This window comes from Zonotrichia albicollis, chromosome 4, assembly GCF_047830755.1.
Source record: "Zonotrichia albicollis isolate bZonAlb1 chromosome 4, bZonAlb1.hap1, whole genome shotgun sequence".
Lineage (NCBI taxonomy): Eukaryota > Metazoa > Chordata > Aves > Passeriformes > Passerellidae > Zonotrichia > Zonotrichia albicollis.
In genome coordinates this window covers 61,509,244-61,526,149 of record NC_133822.1, presented here as the reverse complement: position 1 = coordinate 61,526,149, position 16,906 = coordinate 61,509,244, and the positions used below count along the sequence as shown (strand labels likewise).

At 40.3% G+C, this 16,906-nt stretch overlaps 1 protein-coding gene across 3 annotated transcripts in view; it reads right to left on the bottom strand.

Annotated features, from left to right (window-relative positions):
* Nucleotides 1–13,049: 13,049 nt before the first annotated feature.
* CPED1 (cadherin like and PC-esterase domain containing 1) overlaps nt 13,050–16,906 on the bottom strand; it is a 143,265-nt gene continuing 139,408 nt past the window's right edge. For all 3 annotated transcript variants that reach the window (XM_005481953.4, XM_014275930.3, XM_074539959.1), the window contains one exon: nt 13,050–16,105. In XM_005481953.4, coding sequence (XP_005482010.2) covers nt 15,878–16,105 — 228 coding nt within the window. In that variant the 3' untranslated portion in view covers nt 13,050–15,877. The remainder of the gene's footprint in view (nt 16,106–16,906) is intronic.

Sequence of the window (16,906 nt, the reverse complement as noted above, 5' to 3'; positions counted from 1 at the left end):
ATCATAGATCTTTTGGTTCTAAATTCTTGTATGTGAATTTTTCTGTAGTAGCTACAGAACTTTATACACAAATAGCAATGTAAGATTTAAAATTTAAAAATATTGATTTCAGAAAGTCCAATCCTATTTGTAGCATTTCATATATGGCCCCTTAAATAAATAAATTACCTTTCTGTTGGGTTCTCATGGGGATCTGATTTTATGTACATTTTTTGCCACAATTGTCTTTGCCTAGTTAGGGAAACCCTTTGATCGTGTTTCACTCTGCAGTGAAACATTTGCAATTTGGAGGGCTGATGCTAAACAAAAAGTAAAATATATTGTAAGTGAATTCTTGACATCATCCAGTTCAATCTCTAGGAGTGACTGGAAACAAACTACATTTTTCCATGACCATCTGATTTAAAAAAGTTTGGGTTACAATGTGTTTGAATCCTAATCTCCCATCTGTTTCCCTTGCAGCCTCTCCCCTGTTTGCTGTCACAGCCGGGCTCCCAGCAGATCCCCATCCCCTGCCCTGCTGAGCTTTAGCCTCCTGCCTGCTCTTTGCACCGTCTCTGCTCTATTCCCTCAGCAGCACTCTCTTCCCAGGCAAGGGCAGCAGGTACAGCAGTGTTCCTGCAGTCTGGAGCCCTGTGTCTGCATGCAGGTCAGCTGGCTAACAAGAGCCTACAAGGGAAAACACTTTACCTTGCACATTATGTGCTTTGCAAATTGGCAAAGGGAAGCAATTTAGAAATGCCTCGCTGATCTACCAAAATTTATTGTAATTTGTCAAATGTTTCTGAAGGCTGAAATTCTAATTAGCTGATGCTTCAGAGGCCTCTTTGCTGGAAGACCATTCGCTCCATCACAGACAGCAACATAAGTGGGATGCAGAGACAGTGAAGCAGAATCCAAACCATGGTCAAGTGCCAAAATTCAGTGAGAAAACCTTACTATAAATCAGGGAAGATAAATTTTACTTTCTGCTTATCTTGCTTTCTCTGGCCATGGTGGGTCTTTCTGTGGCCATTCATACTAAAATGCCCACATTTTTTATTTTAAAAAAGAAGAAAATCAAATGTCGATAAAAGGAAAAAATGCTTTGAAAGCTTTGTTCAAATTATTATTCTTCTCCTGGAGCTTCTGGTGCCCATCAGAGACATGAATGGAACAGAACAAACTGCTTTATTCTACCTGTGCATAAAATGGGGTCATTACCCCCTTATCTTATAAAAATGAACAGAAGAAAACCTATATCAGGTTATACCTTCACCTATGGAATTTATCACGTGTGGTGACCAAACTCAAAATCTGTACTTCTAACACAAAAAGCATGCTCCCAATCCCCCTCAGAGCTTGGCTGCACGATGTGCCACCACTCTGGGAATGGCAGATGTGCCAGGCCTTTTCTTTGAAAGAACATTGTTGGCAAGATAGTGCTACCCAAGCAGAGCCATCGCACCACAGGGGCAGTGAGAGTGCTGCCCCTCAATGAGAAGGTATTCCTTATTTATTTTTAAACCAGACTCTCCTGAGGATGTAATACCACTGCTTTGTTGATGTATGTGTAAGCTTCATACAGAATTTCCTGAGATGAGCAGGATCAGGTACTCTGTGTGTGTGTGCTTATGCATAGTGTGCACAGAAGCAGCATGCTTGCTCCCAAAGAATTACTGAATTTCAGTAATACAGCTAGAGGAAGGAGGAAGAACTGCTCCCCTAGGAGCAGTGCTGCCTACAACACAGTTTATATTCCCACTTTCCCACAGTTTATATTCCCAAATTGATAATTTGCATTAACACTTTCCACAAGACCCTTTCACAGACGATTTGTTACATCTCCTTACAGAGACATGATTCACACACACAGAACTGTTGCCATCCTGTGATGAGAGAAGTGACAATCAGGGAGATATTTAATTTTCTGGTGTCGGGGGTGCATCATCATCAAATCCATTATCAGCTCCTTGGTTTCTCACTGCTAATTCAATTTCTAATGATCTACTTATTGTTTGAGTGAGGATAATGATAGAAACAAGAATCTACTCTGTAACTCTGTCGTAATACAAAGATCAGTTTTTTATCTTCTCATTCATCAAGGTATGAACATGTGCTTAATTTGCAAAGCATTTGGTCCAGTGGTCAGACTATTTGTACTGACATGTAAATTTACCTACAAGGCCAGTTAAAACAGAGGAAGCTTAGGAAGAAATGTGGAAGAATGATATTGTGTCAACAAACATGGAAGTAGTCCCTTTCTACCCATGGTGTAGTGGCAATGGGAAGAAATGAATGGCCCACTTTTTGAAGTTAAGAGCCATTCTAGTCATAGGACAGCATTTAAAACATTCCAGATTCAAGTAATTAATTACACATTTCCCCCGCCCCCAATTTCAGTGATCTTTCCCATTTCAGTGTATGAATTTCATCTTTTGTGTCTCGGCGCTTTTCCTTTATGTCCCCAATAATCCTTATTGCACTTCTTGCCCCATTCCCACTTAGCACTTTTTGATTGATAAAATAAAAAAATATTAAAAAGTTACTGTGGATTATTCACAGTTACATTGTGAATAATCCAAGGTCCATATAAAATTATATCTTTTCACTGGTAATGAGCACATCTTGAAAATCAAGGTACAAGAAACTCCCTAGTAAGAAAGCAATCTGTCCCTTCATAAATGTTCACTTGAATATCAAATGGCTACAGGATGCCTTGCACTTGCAGGTTTTATAAGACTGTCAAAATTTTTGATTTGGTTAGATGGCAAACATAAAATCCTTCTTTGAATCTGATTGAATCTTGCTAAATCAGTGTGAGATGTTACCTGTTTCCTGAGCCACGTCCTTATTTCCTCTCCTCAGAGATTGCCGCCTTCTCTTTTTCTAACAATTTTTTCTTTGACTGGGCCTGGCACTGGGCTATGTGAACCCACTTAAACCTTTTAACACTGTTGTCAAAAAAAGTCTTTCAGCTTTGGAAACCTTACCCTTCTTATATTCCTGCAGCTGTGATATTTCCCCACTGTTGCATAAGACAGGGTAGTTGTGGTTTAAAAAGTGTGCAGCCGTGGGCAAGATGCCAAAGTCTACAGGGTTTAGGCTGTCCCCAACTAATTGAACTCTGCTAAACTGGCAAGTTATCAGAATAGCTGGGGTTTAACATCTCAGCAACCTTGTAATAGCATTGATCTAAATCATGCAAAAGTTAAGGCCATGGGGATAAAAGGAAATAGTTTAAATTGGTTTAAGATTTTTTTGTATTTTTTGTGCCTTTCCCACTGGTAGTTTCCTATTGTGCTTATAATTCTTTATTTGAAAACTTCCTTTTACCCCTGTGTTGTGAGATGTTTGAGCAGCTCAACAACTGCAAAAACCTCCAGTGACCACCAGTGAAAATGGGGTCAGTGCGGTGCTTGAGAATCTGCAATTTCCTCTACTCCTGAGGAGCAGGGGAAGGAGTGAGGGGACATCAGCGTTCCTGGGCAGCAGCAGTCATGCCAAGGGATTCATCCTGGAGAGCAGGGCAGGCACCCTCCACCCCAACACCTTCCAGGAGGTGATGTAGTCTTTGCTGGAAGGGACAAGCAGGAGGTCCATGGCCCAGTATTGCTCTGGAGCATCCACATGGTGCCAGGACCCCATAAATCCCTCTGATGGAAGTGTCTGAGTGCTTCAAAAGTGCAGTGGTTGATGCTGACTCCCAGGGTGGAGCTGGGCAATTTGTCACTCCCTCTGCCACTCCTTACCCTCCTGCAGGGACAGGGCTGCTGCCCAGATGCCTGGAGTCTCTGGCTTGTTGTAGTTCCCAGGGCCTGAGAAAGATTCCCCACACAAAGTGAAAAGGGGCTCACAAACACTGGTGTAAAATTAAGTGCCACGGTGCCATAAATATCTGTTCTTAATAGTGCACACAGTATTAAGTTTCTCTCCTGAATGAACAAATTATTTACAGCCTCAAAACCAAGTTAATGATATCTTCTGTCTAGAAATAAGGATATTTCTGTAGTCTCAATACACTCACAGCAAATGCTCTGTTATTGCTCAGAAAATTCAGCCATGTTTTGATTCAAAATTTTCCTGCCATTTAGGTAGTGAAGGACAACTGGCAGGACCATCAAGTCCTTTAATCTCTCATTTCTGTAAATATAATCCATTTTATTTTCTAATTATCCTCAGCAATTGCATGAGAATTTGCTTGGGCTCACTACTGCCCCAGCTGTGCTTGGTACTTTTGCATGTGAGAGTCTGACAGGTGCTTCATTACTGTCCCTGAGTTTTTGCTTTTTATATCTATGACTATTTCAGCAGAAGTGATTAGAAATAGTTTTGGATAATGAACTGGGAACATAAGCTTTGTGTTATTCCTCAAAATTATTTTCCAGTGCCAGACATGCCATTATCTGTGTTTTAATGCAACATACATCCTCTTCAGCTGCACTCTGGGAGGTGTTATCTGCAAGGATCCAGGAGAGTCCATTTGGTCATGGACAAACATCATGATGATATACAACAGGCCTGGTCCACACCAAAAATAGGGATAATGAGCCTGTTTTCCAGAAATTACTATCTTTAGATCTTTACTTCATCTTGTGTTTTCCAAGGCTTGTTACACATCCATATCTGTTGGAACAAAGGGGAAGAAAGCCCTAAGGGTTTTCTATTTTATTATCACACAGCTGACTTGGTTAGCATGCAAATCTCGTATCTCTGTGCACTTCCTGCTTATCTCATCCTCAGGCTATAGAGGATATCACAGCATGCTGGCCAATATTATAGGACATTTAACTGGAAAGATTTTGAGACTGACTTGGTGATACTTGACTTGTGCTTTGAAGTACAACTTAATGGCCACATGTGATTCAAATCTTTCATGACTGTAGAGGGAGCTTGACAGTGTGATTCAGGTGCAAAAATACATGAAAGGGAAGTCAATATATTTTGTTTCATTGCAGCTGTCACAAATTTTATATTATCACAGTTATTAAGAAATTAGGTACTATTTTTATTTTTCCATTTGAGATTGAAGATGATATTGTTATCAATGTCATCACTAATGTCTCCTTATGGTAAATGTAGATATTGAGAGTTAAGAATATACTGACAAAGACAAAACAAAAATATAAGCTGAATTGAAGGACAGAGAGTAAATACTGATCACATATCTTTACCAATAAAAATTACTTGTACTCTTATAGAAACTGGTGAAGGAAAACAACTAATGCAACATAGCTCAAAGGGAATCCTAAATACAAAATGTAAAGTGAATCATATGTATTCAAAATGGAAAGAAACATATTCTCAAATCTGATGATAAAATCTTCAGAGCTTGCAAATATTCCATATGGTTTCTATTTTATATCTGTTGCTACTTTAAAGGAATAAGTGGCACTGTCTGTGCAGTATAAATAAAGCAGAAACATAAATGTCTGGTGAATTAAGCTGTATCAGACTATATTTACATCATATGAACTTAACAGTAAGTGTCTACTGGATAAGATCCCTGCTGCAATACTGGAGAACAAAGATTCATTGTATTATTTGTGGCTATAGAAGTGCTGTATATTAACTTTAAATTTACCTGCCTTACAAAAATAAGCAAATGGACTTGAAAAAAATATAATCAGCTGTTAAACTACTCCCTAGCTGCAGAATCTGTCACTTTCAGAAAGTGGCCAGGAACTATGGAAACAGCTGTTTTATAGAAGCTTTAAGACCCTTAAAGCTGTATGCTGAGGTGGTGTGTTACAAGGGGAGCTGCTTTACAGTGCGACTCCTGAGACCACTTGTGCACGTGTGAGTGTGAGAGTTGGTGCAATCTACGCTCCAAATCCCAAACCGGCCATTTACGGGAATGCAGCTCCACCCATTTAAATCAGGGGTCTCCACCTCAGCAAAACCAAACTTTCCTTCCTTTAGTGCACGGTCTCTGTATTAGAATCGGCTAAAAAGGAGGCCATGGCTGTGTAAACTTAATTTTGCCTGTACAGGCACAGGGGATGGAAGATAAATGGACAGGTAGAACACATTTCTATGAAAACAGGAATTTGGTGAAATTAATTGGCTGGAGAATAAAATGAGGGAGATGGAGGAAGAGATGGATCTTGTAAGAGAAAATGAAAAACTGAAATGCATTTCCTCCTTATTTTAGTTTTTGACCTCTTACAACTTTTGCTTCTAACAAGTTTTAGCTGTGCAGTGGGCCTGTGTAAACACAGGCACCTTGTCTTGCTCACAAAGCCTTCATCCAAAATAAAGCTGACAGAGACCACAGCTCCACAGCTGAGAACTGGGCACTAGTCAGCAGGCTAAGGTGATGTGTGGGGATTGGAAAATGAGGTTGGTCACTTGTTCAGAGACAGGGCAGGTGGAAGGGGAGATGAAGAAGTAAGGAAAAGGATAGGAGTGGAAAAGAAGGGCCGAAGGATTTTAATGAGGAATATTCAAAGGAAGGCAGGAAAAGTCTGGGAATGCTTTTGTTAGAGGATGACAATTACTTGTTAGCAGGATTCATCAAGATGTGCGAGGGGAATCTGTGAATTCCTTGCATGCAGTCATGTTCATAAATCGTGTGCACCTAAGTAAAGCATGAGCAAATCAGAAAAACCTTGGGCTTCAGAGGCTTGTCATTTTCTGACCATCTGGAGCACCTTGTTGGGGATATTTTTAAACAAAAATGTAACCAGTTGGAAAAAGGAGTCTAGACATGAATAGATCCACATATTGTACCTATGGGCAAGACACAGGATTATCTGGATTCTTGGCTAGATGGCCATACAATATTTATGGATCCAGCAAGCAGATGCATTGATTATAGTTCAATATGTGACCATAATAGGGAATTCTCTTAGGTGCTTTCATAACAGTTGTTAAATCTGTCACAAATAACCTGGAAAGATATGGACAATTTCTGCCAGATCTCTCTAGTTTCTCCAAAAGTAACAAGTTGTCATCAATGATCAAGCCAGGATTGGACCTCAGATTCCTGTTTCAATTTGCACTGCTGTCAATAGTGTTGTGTGATGAGAAAAAATCCCACAAATATTCCATCTGAAACAAAAAAAAAAAAAAAAAAGTCTAGATCCTTCAATATAACTTGGTGAAAGATTTGAAGACTCAAATCCCTATTTAAAACCTACCAGTGTTGTGTCATAGCATTTTTACCAGAGCCCTCGTAAATCAAGCCTTGATTTTTCTTTCATTTTATATTGCAGTGCGCTGCCACTTGGACATTAGCCATACTTTTCACTTCAGCAACTTGTCTGTGGCTGAATTACTGTCAAACCATTAAATGTTCTGTAGAACTTTTCTCCTCAGATCCTCTATGCTCTGCCTAGAAAGCCTTTGCTCAGCAGAGGTAACAACAGCCTTGAACCAGGCAACAAACAGTCAGCGTGGTGTTTTCACTTACAAACATCCCAGAAAATGTGTGGTCAGGATGATGGAAAGGGACAGGACCATCCCAGCTTTCCCAGGCCCCAAAAAGAGGTAGAGACCTCATTATGGTTGACAGAGCAAGTCTAGATCCTAAATTCCCAAGCGGAATAAACTGAAGCAAATCCACCCCAGGTAGCATTTCCTCTGAACATGAGAAGGCTTGCTAGATGCACAAGTGCTGCCCTTGTCTGCCACATGGCAGCCACTTTGTTTGCCAAAGATTGGGCTGTGCTACTGCACTCACTCTTTCACAGTAGCTGCAGGACAAAATTCTGTAGTGTTGAGATGGTGGCACTGTTATTTGGGGGTTGAGAGCTTATAGTCAGCTCTGTACCTGTATTGAGCTCCCCACTATCAAAAGAGATTGTTTGGAGTTTGTCTAGTCAAAACTAGAAATGACTGTGAACTTGAGGGCTGATATTCTGTCCTTCAGGCCTTAGGAAATAACCCCAGTGCCCAGGCTGCAGGAGCATGGAAGATGGCACAGCAGATACCAAATGTGGTAATTGCGGGGTTGTCTAGACAGACAGACAGACCACTCCAGACTGGCTCCTGTGGAGTGACAGATCACTCATTTCAATGACTTGCATCTCTACTGAATTTTAATTAACAGAAGTGTGAGGAGCAGGTGTTAACTTGTTTTATAGATTCATTGTGGTCCCTCGGTCTGTCGACAGTTAGATATAGTTACCAAAAATTTAGAAGTTCCTGCTTCTGACCCTTTTAATCTCATTTACACAGTTCTATTTGTAGCAGGTATTTATTCACATTAAGAATATTACTTTGAAGCGAGGCATTTAAACTCCAGGAAGTGCAGACCAGTCCACCAACAGCACTTCAGTGGGGATGGATGAGCTTTTTCTGCATCTAACTTGTGGTGAGATTATCAGCTCTCTCCTGGCTCCAGCTCTCCATTTGCCTTTCCCTTCTATGTCTTCAAGGACATAGAAGTTATGACAGGGTGAATGGCAGCTTTATAAATCTATCTCACAGCCCCACTCAAACCATCTGAAATTGCACAAGTCAGCTTGCACACTACAATTCAAAGAGGTCTCTTCTATAGGGTATTGTTTTGAGCTAAGTGAGGCAGAGAGCAGTTTCATGAAAAGCTACAAGCCCCACATAGAGCAGTAATGTTGAGGGTGTATTTGTGTGTGTGCTGTGCAGAGATGCTAAGGGCACTAAATTCTTCATGGAGCCAAAATGGGGAATGTGGCCAAGGTCAGGCTCACTGTTTAATGACTATTAGACATTTTCCTGCATAGTGGTCAGCAGTCCCTGAGTTGCTTGGGCTCACAATGCACTTCTGGTACAGAAGTGCTAGAAGCTGGGGCCCTCAGATAACAACCAATATCTCTGATATTACCTCTAAACTTGAAAAAGTATCCCTATTGTTTCCTGGAGTTAGGTGCCTGTCAGTCTGGCTTTTCTCACAGAAACAGACACTCACCTAGCCCTCTTGTAAGGCAGTAGGTGGAGGTTTGTTCTTCATTTACCCAGATGAAGGATGTTAAACCTGTATATCCCATACTACCATGAAATGTTCTGCTGGCCAGCAGGACTGGTGTCCCTCTGAACAGTGCACTGTTAAATATACAAGCAGCTCCAGAAGCAGAGGTTGAGAATGTTCCACATTATCCATACTGAAAGCATCTCCTGGTGATGGTGGTTGTGGCCTTGTGTTCAAGTTCCTGCAGTAAAGGAGCAGAAGAGGGATGTAAAAACATCTCTTACCCATATAATGAAATCTGAGACACAGACATCTCTGCCAAACTGACATTCTTCTCTTAAAACTTTAGGCATCGATCAAAAAATCTGAGTTTCTTTAGGTTGCCTTTACAGTAAGCAATATTGTAGAAATAATAGACACCTCTAGAGAATAATTCAGATTTTGGTCTTTCTGTGATGATTACAAAGAAGCCAAGTGTGACCACAATCATAATTACAATGCCTCTGTTAAATATGTAGGAAAGCTGGTTTTGGTGCCTGAGAACAGTCTCTAGAAGCTGTTGTCCTTGACTTCCAGGCTGGCCTTGATCCAACAGGCAAGTTTTGAGTATGCCTGCAGGCTCTACTGTATGCATTTCACAGCTGAAGGTGTGTTATTTTGATAACTCCATCAGGGCTACAGTGCTGAACTGTTCTAGAGACTGAGGAGCCCTGCATTAAGAAATTACTAGACCCTGAGTCCTTGTTATTGCACAGAAATGATGCAATGTAGAATTTAGGGACCTGTAATGGGTGGAGCAGTAAGACCTGTTACGATTTAACCTTTTACCATCAGCAGTAAATCCTGTTGTATGTATGTGTTTTATAAGAACTGGGCAGGACACAGTGTGAAAGGATGTTGAAATAGGATTTTACAGTAGCTAATAGATACCATTTGCTGCAAACAGAGCTCAACAAAGGCCCTGAGCTAAAAAAACCCCCACATCAGTCCACAAAAATAATCTTTAAATTGTAACCACCCCAGTGAAAACTTTAGTAGAACACAACTGTGATTCTCTGTTTCAAAGGAAGCCATTTGTGGGCTAGACCATGCTGGGTGCTCCAATGGCTTGCAAGGCCAGGTTTTCAAGGCTTAAAGTGTTTTCTGTCCTGTTAGGATCAATAGGGATTGGCAGGTTTCTTTGAATACACTGAAGGCATTAGAGCTGTCATAACTAAAGCTTTCTGTAAATATAAAGAAACTTTGGAGCTGGCATATGGAAGTAAAGGAAAAATGCCATTCAGAAGTAATAAAACTTCTCTCATATGTTGGATAACTTGACTATCATCTGAGGAGGTTGCACAATCATTATCAGGCAGAGTAGAAATATTACTTCAAACTTCTCAGTCCCACAGAATCATAAAAGAAATATGGAAGTTGATAATGACAAGAACAGAAGAAAATATAAAAGATGTTTTTGGAACACATCAAGTGAGAAACTGCCAAACACAGATCTGGTCTTCCAACCCTCACAATAATCCATATAATTTACTAACTTTAATTTACTAACATTAATTTCACACACTTGATCTGCAGTAAGCTCTTCTTGACTGCCTTGACTTCGTCAAGAGGTGTCTGTGCTGTTATTATATTGCAAATCTCCCATACCTTCTCAGTGATTTCTCATGGGCATCTCCTCACAGCATTGACTCCATCTCTCTTCACAGCACAAAAAGCAAACACCATCTCCCTCCTCACCCAGCTAACCCACTCTTTTGTAGCACTCGTCTTCCTACTGGACACAGCTGTGGCCTATTAAAGGCAGGCCTGTTCCTAATCTTTGGTGATTGGTACAGCTGCAACTCCTCAGGTGTGAGACTACCTTCTGCACTATCTTCATTTTCTTACATTCTATCCCTCCACATGTCTGAGTAATTTTTATTCCTTACTCAAGAATTTTAGTTCTGCACTCTTGTCTTCACCCAGAGTCTACTCAGCACCCTTAGAGCAGCACAGGGGCAGGTGGTGCAGGCAGACACTGAGCTGTTTTAACCACACAGACTGCCACTGCTCAAAACTGATAAAAAATCACAATATTGAAAGCACCATCTGCTGTGGGGATGCAGTCCCCACAATGAGGTATGGGAGGGAAATGCCCACTGCAGTGACAGTGTGAACACACCTCCCTGTTAGGCAGCAGCATGCAGAGCAGTTCACTCCCGTCATTTCAGGCAAGCAAGCAGTGAGGAAAAAAGTTTGCAAAAGCTGGGAAAACACCTTGGTATTTGAGTTTCAGTTGAATGGGAGTGAATTCTGCTCCTCATTAGGGAAGCTCAGTACTAGAGGAAACCATAACAGATGCTGTGTTTCATAAAGACCTCAGATTTTATTTAGACATGTGCTTGATCTTCAGTTCAGGGCTGCATGCTGTGGTGTCCCTTGCCAAGGCTGTTGAACATGCTTGAGGGCTTGCAGGAAGGGCTGCCCACAGGTGCTGAGAGCTAGTCCAACAGCCAGATGAAAAAAAATAAAAATGTGACAAGCCCATCACAACAGAAACTTGTGCTGCAGAAGACCCTGTTGTGACCCCCACAGGCTCATCTTGACCACCGCAGTTAATGACTTGAGTGGTTTTCTAGAACTCTCAGCTACAGGTGCTGGCCTAGGCTGACATGCAGCACTATTTTTAGTACAATCTAATCACAGGTGAGTAAAGTGTAAGCCTAAAATACACAGTGTCTTTTTACTCTGTAGTCAGAGCTTTTCTGTTCAATGGATGTTGTGAAGGTACCAGCAAATACTTCAGGTACGTACCAGCACCAATAAATATCTATGCCTGCATTTTACACAGACTGCTCTGGTGTTTGGAAGATTTACACAGGTAAAGATGGCAGTGGAGTTTGAAAGATGGATTTTTGTTTGGTAAAGGCAAGCTCCATGAAGAGCTAAGTGCTAGTGAAAACTACTTAATACAACACAGCTGTTTTATATTCATCAGAGAAAATCACTGCCCTAGATAAGAGGCCTGCCCTGCTCTATTCTAGTGCTTTTGGGCTTGACAAAAATGTATTTTGAAGATTCAGACTGAATTTGCAACAATTATATCTCAGATTTCTAGAAGCTGCTAATCTGACAAAACACAAATTTCTAAGGTCATCTGAAAGAAAGGCTGATGTGGAGTAGAGCAGGTGCAGATAGTGAGGTAAGACAAGCCAGATGCAAAGCTAGGAGGCAAACAAGAAGGTAAGACCATATTTTTCATGTGACTCTACAGAGACTTGTTTAGCAGTTTGGGTCTATGCCAAACAGTTCACTGCACCTCTAAAAATTGCTTTACTCTAAAAGAGTAATCTGAAGATCCCTGGACTGCAGTCAACTTAATATCACACATATCTGCATCTTCAAAGCATTCTCTTTGGCTCAACATAGCAACAGAATCATAACTATTAGTGGTTATTTCAACCTTGAGGTAATTTGATGCCTCGCTACCCCACCCACTAAGCAAATAAACTTACTTTGATGTCCCTTTAATGTGTCACAGAAGAGAAAAATAAAGGCCTTGTATTTAACAGTGTGAAAGAGATTATTCTGAAGATTATAATTTTCAAATGAATACCACGACTAATGTTAAATGTTGTATTTGCAGTCCATTCTTTCAGCCCCCTGAAATCTGGCAACTCTGATGACAGAGAGGACTTGTCAAGGCATTTCCCTACAAAAAGGGAAAAAAATTTTATTCCAAAGTCAGTCAGTTATTCTGAAGATATTTATTAAGATGGACTTGATCATGGTGGCCAGGTACCCTGCTCCAACCCCATTCACTGTTCAACAACTGTTCAACATCTATGAGAGGTGAGGAGTTGCAACTCACTGGACACTGGTAAATCGTGCTCCAGCTTCAGCTGAAGGCATGCAATAATAACTGAGACTACTCCTCTGTAAATCAGAGTGTTTATTTTGCAACACAGTTACATTCTGACTCTGCCTGTAGCTTTATGTTTGCCCTACCTCTGTTCTAAGCTCTGCCTGCTGCCGGGCAGACATTGAGCAGGAAACCCCATTTCTCAGAGTTCTTGTTCCCCAGCCTAAATATTCCAATCCTACCACTAATTCCAGGGCCATTCATGCCTGCATTAGGAGGTGGAACTCAATCTGACTACTAGGTCCTTTGCTATTTTAATGGCAAGTAATGGGACTAAGGTAGATGCACGGACTATAAGAACAATTTCATGTTTATTCAGGCAAAATGTCACAGCAGATATAATAATTGTATAGTAAACTGTAGACAGCAACATGTGCTCTCACTGGAATTCAAACACAGTAATCCTTTTATTGTCTTAATCTATAAATTTTAATGCATATGAGCAAGCAATCCTTGCATGTGAATCTCAACTCCCACCTTTCACATAGATAGAGATACTAGATATATTTTAAAGTTAAATAACAAAAATGTAGCTTACTATCCTTTGTTTATTCCTAAGACTATGTGGATCATACACAGTGTTGGAAACAGCTTATTCAAACAACTCATTTAAATAAAGATCAATTTGCAAATTGTACCAATGACTTTGTACAGACATATTAATGTACATAGACATGTAAAAAATACAAAACACACAGGTAAATATACACTTAATACATTTGAAAAATATCAAGATTTGGAAAACATTAAGACATCTGGGTGTACAGCACATGTAAACCATTTTGTGGTGAAACCAGAACTGATGAATTGCACATTCACTGGTATCCACTAGAGTATAACAAAGTCAGCTCTTTTCTTTTCATCACTAAGCTGATGCTTCAGCAATAGATTTTAGCTAAAAAAAAACCCATAAAAGCCTAGTTAATGGCTTAAAAACATTTGTGTACAGAACAATAACAGTAACAGCATGTGGATTTAAATGAGCTACAAAAAAATCTTATCAGAAGCAGAACTGTAATATACCTATCATCGATCATCTTAATACCAAAGACATCTGGCTGCATTTTGCATCTACTAACATTAATGATGATATTCTATCCTTCAGCTTTTAGGTTGTAAAGCTCTGGATTTCCACACCCAAGAGAATATATTACATCTTTTGCATACAATTATTTTCTTTAGATAATCATATTGCTGAAAACCAAATATTGATATTTTCAGTATTTATGCACAGCTCCTGACCCATCTTTTACGTAGATTTCCATGCCAGGGAAAACCTTACATTGAAATTTGGAGATATTTACTGTAAGCAATCAGCAGCATATTATACAGAAACAGATATAATCACACCATTTTCACTAATTTTGTCATTATGTAAGTTCGGAGCTTTTTCAATATAGTGAAAGGTATCTTAAATTAGGTATGCAAGATCCCATTTTGGAGGATATTCTCTATCACCTAGGATGCCAAACTCCATATTGGATGACAATTTCCTATTATAACTACATATCTTACCTGAAGAAGCACAAATTCACAAAACTACAGCTGGGCACACAAACTGTGGATAGATACAGGATCTTAGGCAAATACTAAATGTTGTGTCATGACTTGCTAGCCCTAATTCTACACAGGGCAGCCCTGTCCTTTGTTTATTCCCTGACATTTTTTGTGGCTTCCTTTCCCAAAGAAGATGCTAGGGGAGGATTATATGTAAAATTGTGGCAGGGAAGCATGACACAGAACTCAGCAGATCCTTTGTTAGACTTGCACCTACCTGGTTAAAACACCATAGTGGCAGAGTGGTGCCTTGATTGCCTGCTGTGTGACTGGATGAATAAAAATCCATAAGTGGATAATTTTTAGGGACAGCAGTCCTGTGGGTTGCCACTAACCTGTCACCCAGCTGCTAATCCTGGGCTGTGCACGGTTTCCCGTTGGGTACCACAGCTGTGAATGAGAGGGCTGCCAGCACTATGGAGGGGACCAACACACAGCTTCTCCCCGGGGTGTCACCCACAGAAATTCTGCAAACACTGGGGATGTAGCTGGGCTACAGCATGAAGCTGCAGTTCAGAGAAGGACTGAAATGAAACTGGCTGGCTGTGCCAAGCAAGCGATGCTGGCAGTATATTCTGCTGCCATCACATCACATGCTTCCTGTGATTGATAAATTACCAGATCTTGAAAATCTTATGTGTGCTTGAAAGGGGGGTTTTTGTTATGTTTGCAGTACTGGCTGCACACACTGGCAAGCATTTTATAAAAATATCATTAAAGAAATGGCACTTCTCTGCAGGAAGAATACTTGATTGGCTTTCAGGCCAAGGTAGACATTGAAGCACTTATCTAAGCATTCTTCCTGCATATGGACACTCTCCTAAACTGGGACCATAAATAAATTAATGTTAACAAATTCACTATATTTACATGTTACATTGAGACAGTTTCAATCAGTCTCAAGTATAGCTAATCTATCTCCCTATTAGCTTCAGAACATGCAAAAAAATAGAGTAGATATCTGTTCATCTAAAATACAAAGAGATGTGTTTTTACTAAAAACACTAGAGTTCAAAACTCAGCATCACCAGTAAAATGCTAATAGACATTTTCAGATTCTATAAACCAAGTTTCTAAGCAGAAAATGTATAATATGGAAGTGAAAACTCTCCACATAAAATAAAACTCTTTCAAACGGAATGTAGTCAGTTTCTAAATACATTCAAATATTACAGTGTTTCCATAAATAGAAAAGTAGATAGTGCTGAAGACCTAAAGCAGCCCTTTCCAAATGTTCAAGTGAATATATAGGTCTCTTTTTGCTATCAATAATACACACTTGCTTGAAGTACAGCTGTTCTAGTCTTTGGCAACAGTTCAAGTAACTTCCCCTCTTCTCTCCTTTGCAACCCTCCATTTTCCACTTTCACACAAAAGAGTCACCAGGGCATATCTTAATTTCACAAGGTTTTTGGGAAAATACCACATGTCCCAAACTCTCTTTGTGTGTATGCAGTCAGTTGAGGAAGCATATCTTAATCCACTGTGCTCCTTCAATTGTCCCTCAGGCAGTGGCACTTCTCTAGTCTCGGTGCTACATCCAAGAGAGGCTATGTGCTGACAAACTCCCTCTTACGTGCACAGAGCCTGCTGAGAAGGATTTCAGAATAAACTTGATTTATTGGACCTCGGACATGATAGGGGGACTGAGAATTTGTTGCATACTCCTGCAGTTGTGATGCTGTGCTTTGACTGCCGAAATATTTCCCCAGCGTATAGTGCCCCGATAACGTCATTGTTATGTGTGGCCTTTCTTCAGAGGGATTGGATTTCACCACCTGCAAAAGAAATGACACATGTGAGTGCTTTGTGCCTGCACCTAGAAAGACAGACACACAGCTGTGTGCAGAAATGCTGAGGCAGTTGTCCATGAAGCAGGTCCTGATACTCTTACTTTGAGGTGCAAGTTGCTCATAAGCATTATTTTAATGGCAAATTTGTTATGTTGTAAACTAACTAAAGAGCAAGATCTTAATTTTTTAAATCTACATTCATAGGCCATTATACTCAGTCATTTGAATTTGTAATGCCTTTGTTTATTAGACTCTGTTGCTTTCATCAGAGACAATTTACCCAAAACAAAACTCATGACTGTTCCAAGTTGTAGAAAGGTTTAAATCTTGGTCTGATACCAAGCACTTGAGGCACATATAATGTGTCTCAGCTATGAGCCCCGTGAGAATCCCTCATTCTGACATCCTGATGCAAGCCTGGCCCAGCCTCACATTGAGATGAAAACCCTCGTGTGTCATTTCTACAAGAAGGGAGTTATGGAGCAATTCACATCCTCTCCCCAGGACTCCACAGGGACAGAACCACAACATGATTCAGTAACTTAGTGTTGAAGAATACTTCACCTTGGCCCCTGAAATATGTATAAAGCTCTGGGATTAGCATGTTTAGCTTGTATGGAATAAAACTGTGTTCATGGGACTAACAAGAGAGAAAGTGAAAGGTATGGCTGTCAGGAGTTTAACGACTGGGGAGTGATCTCCAGTGAAATGCTGAAGGTCTTGTCTCAGTGACTACTCAGTCACTGAATAATGAAGCAGCTTTGAGAGAGACAGAACCTTGCACAT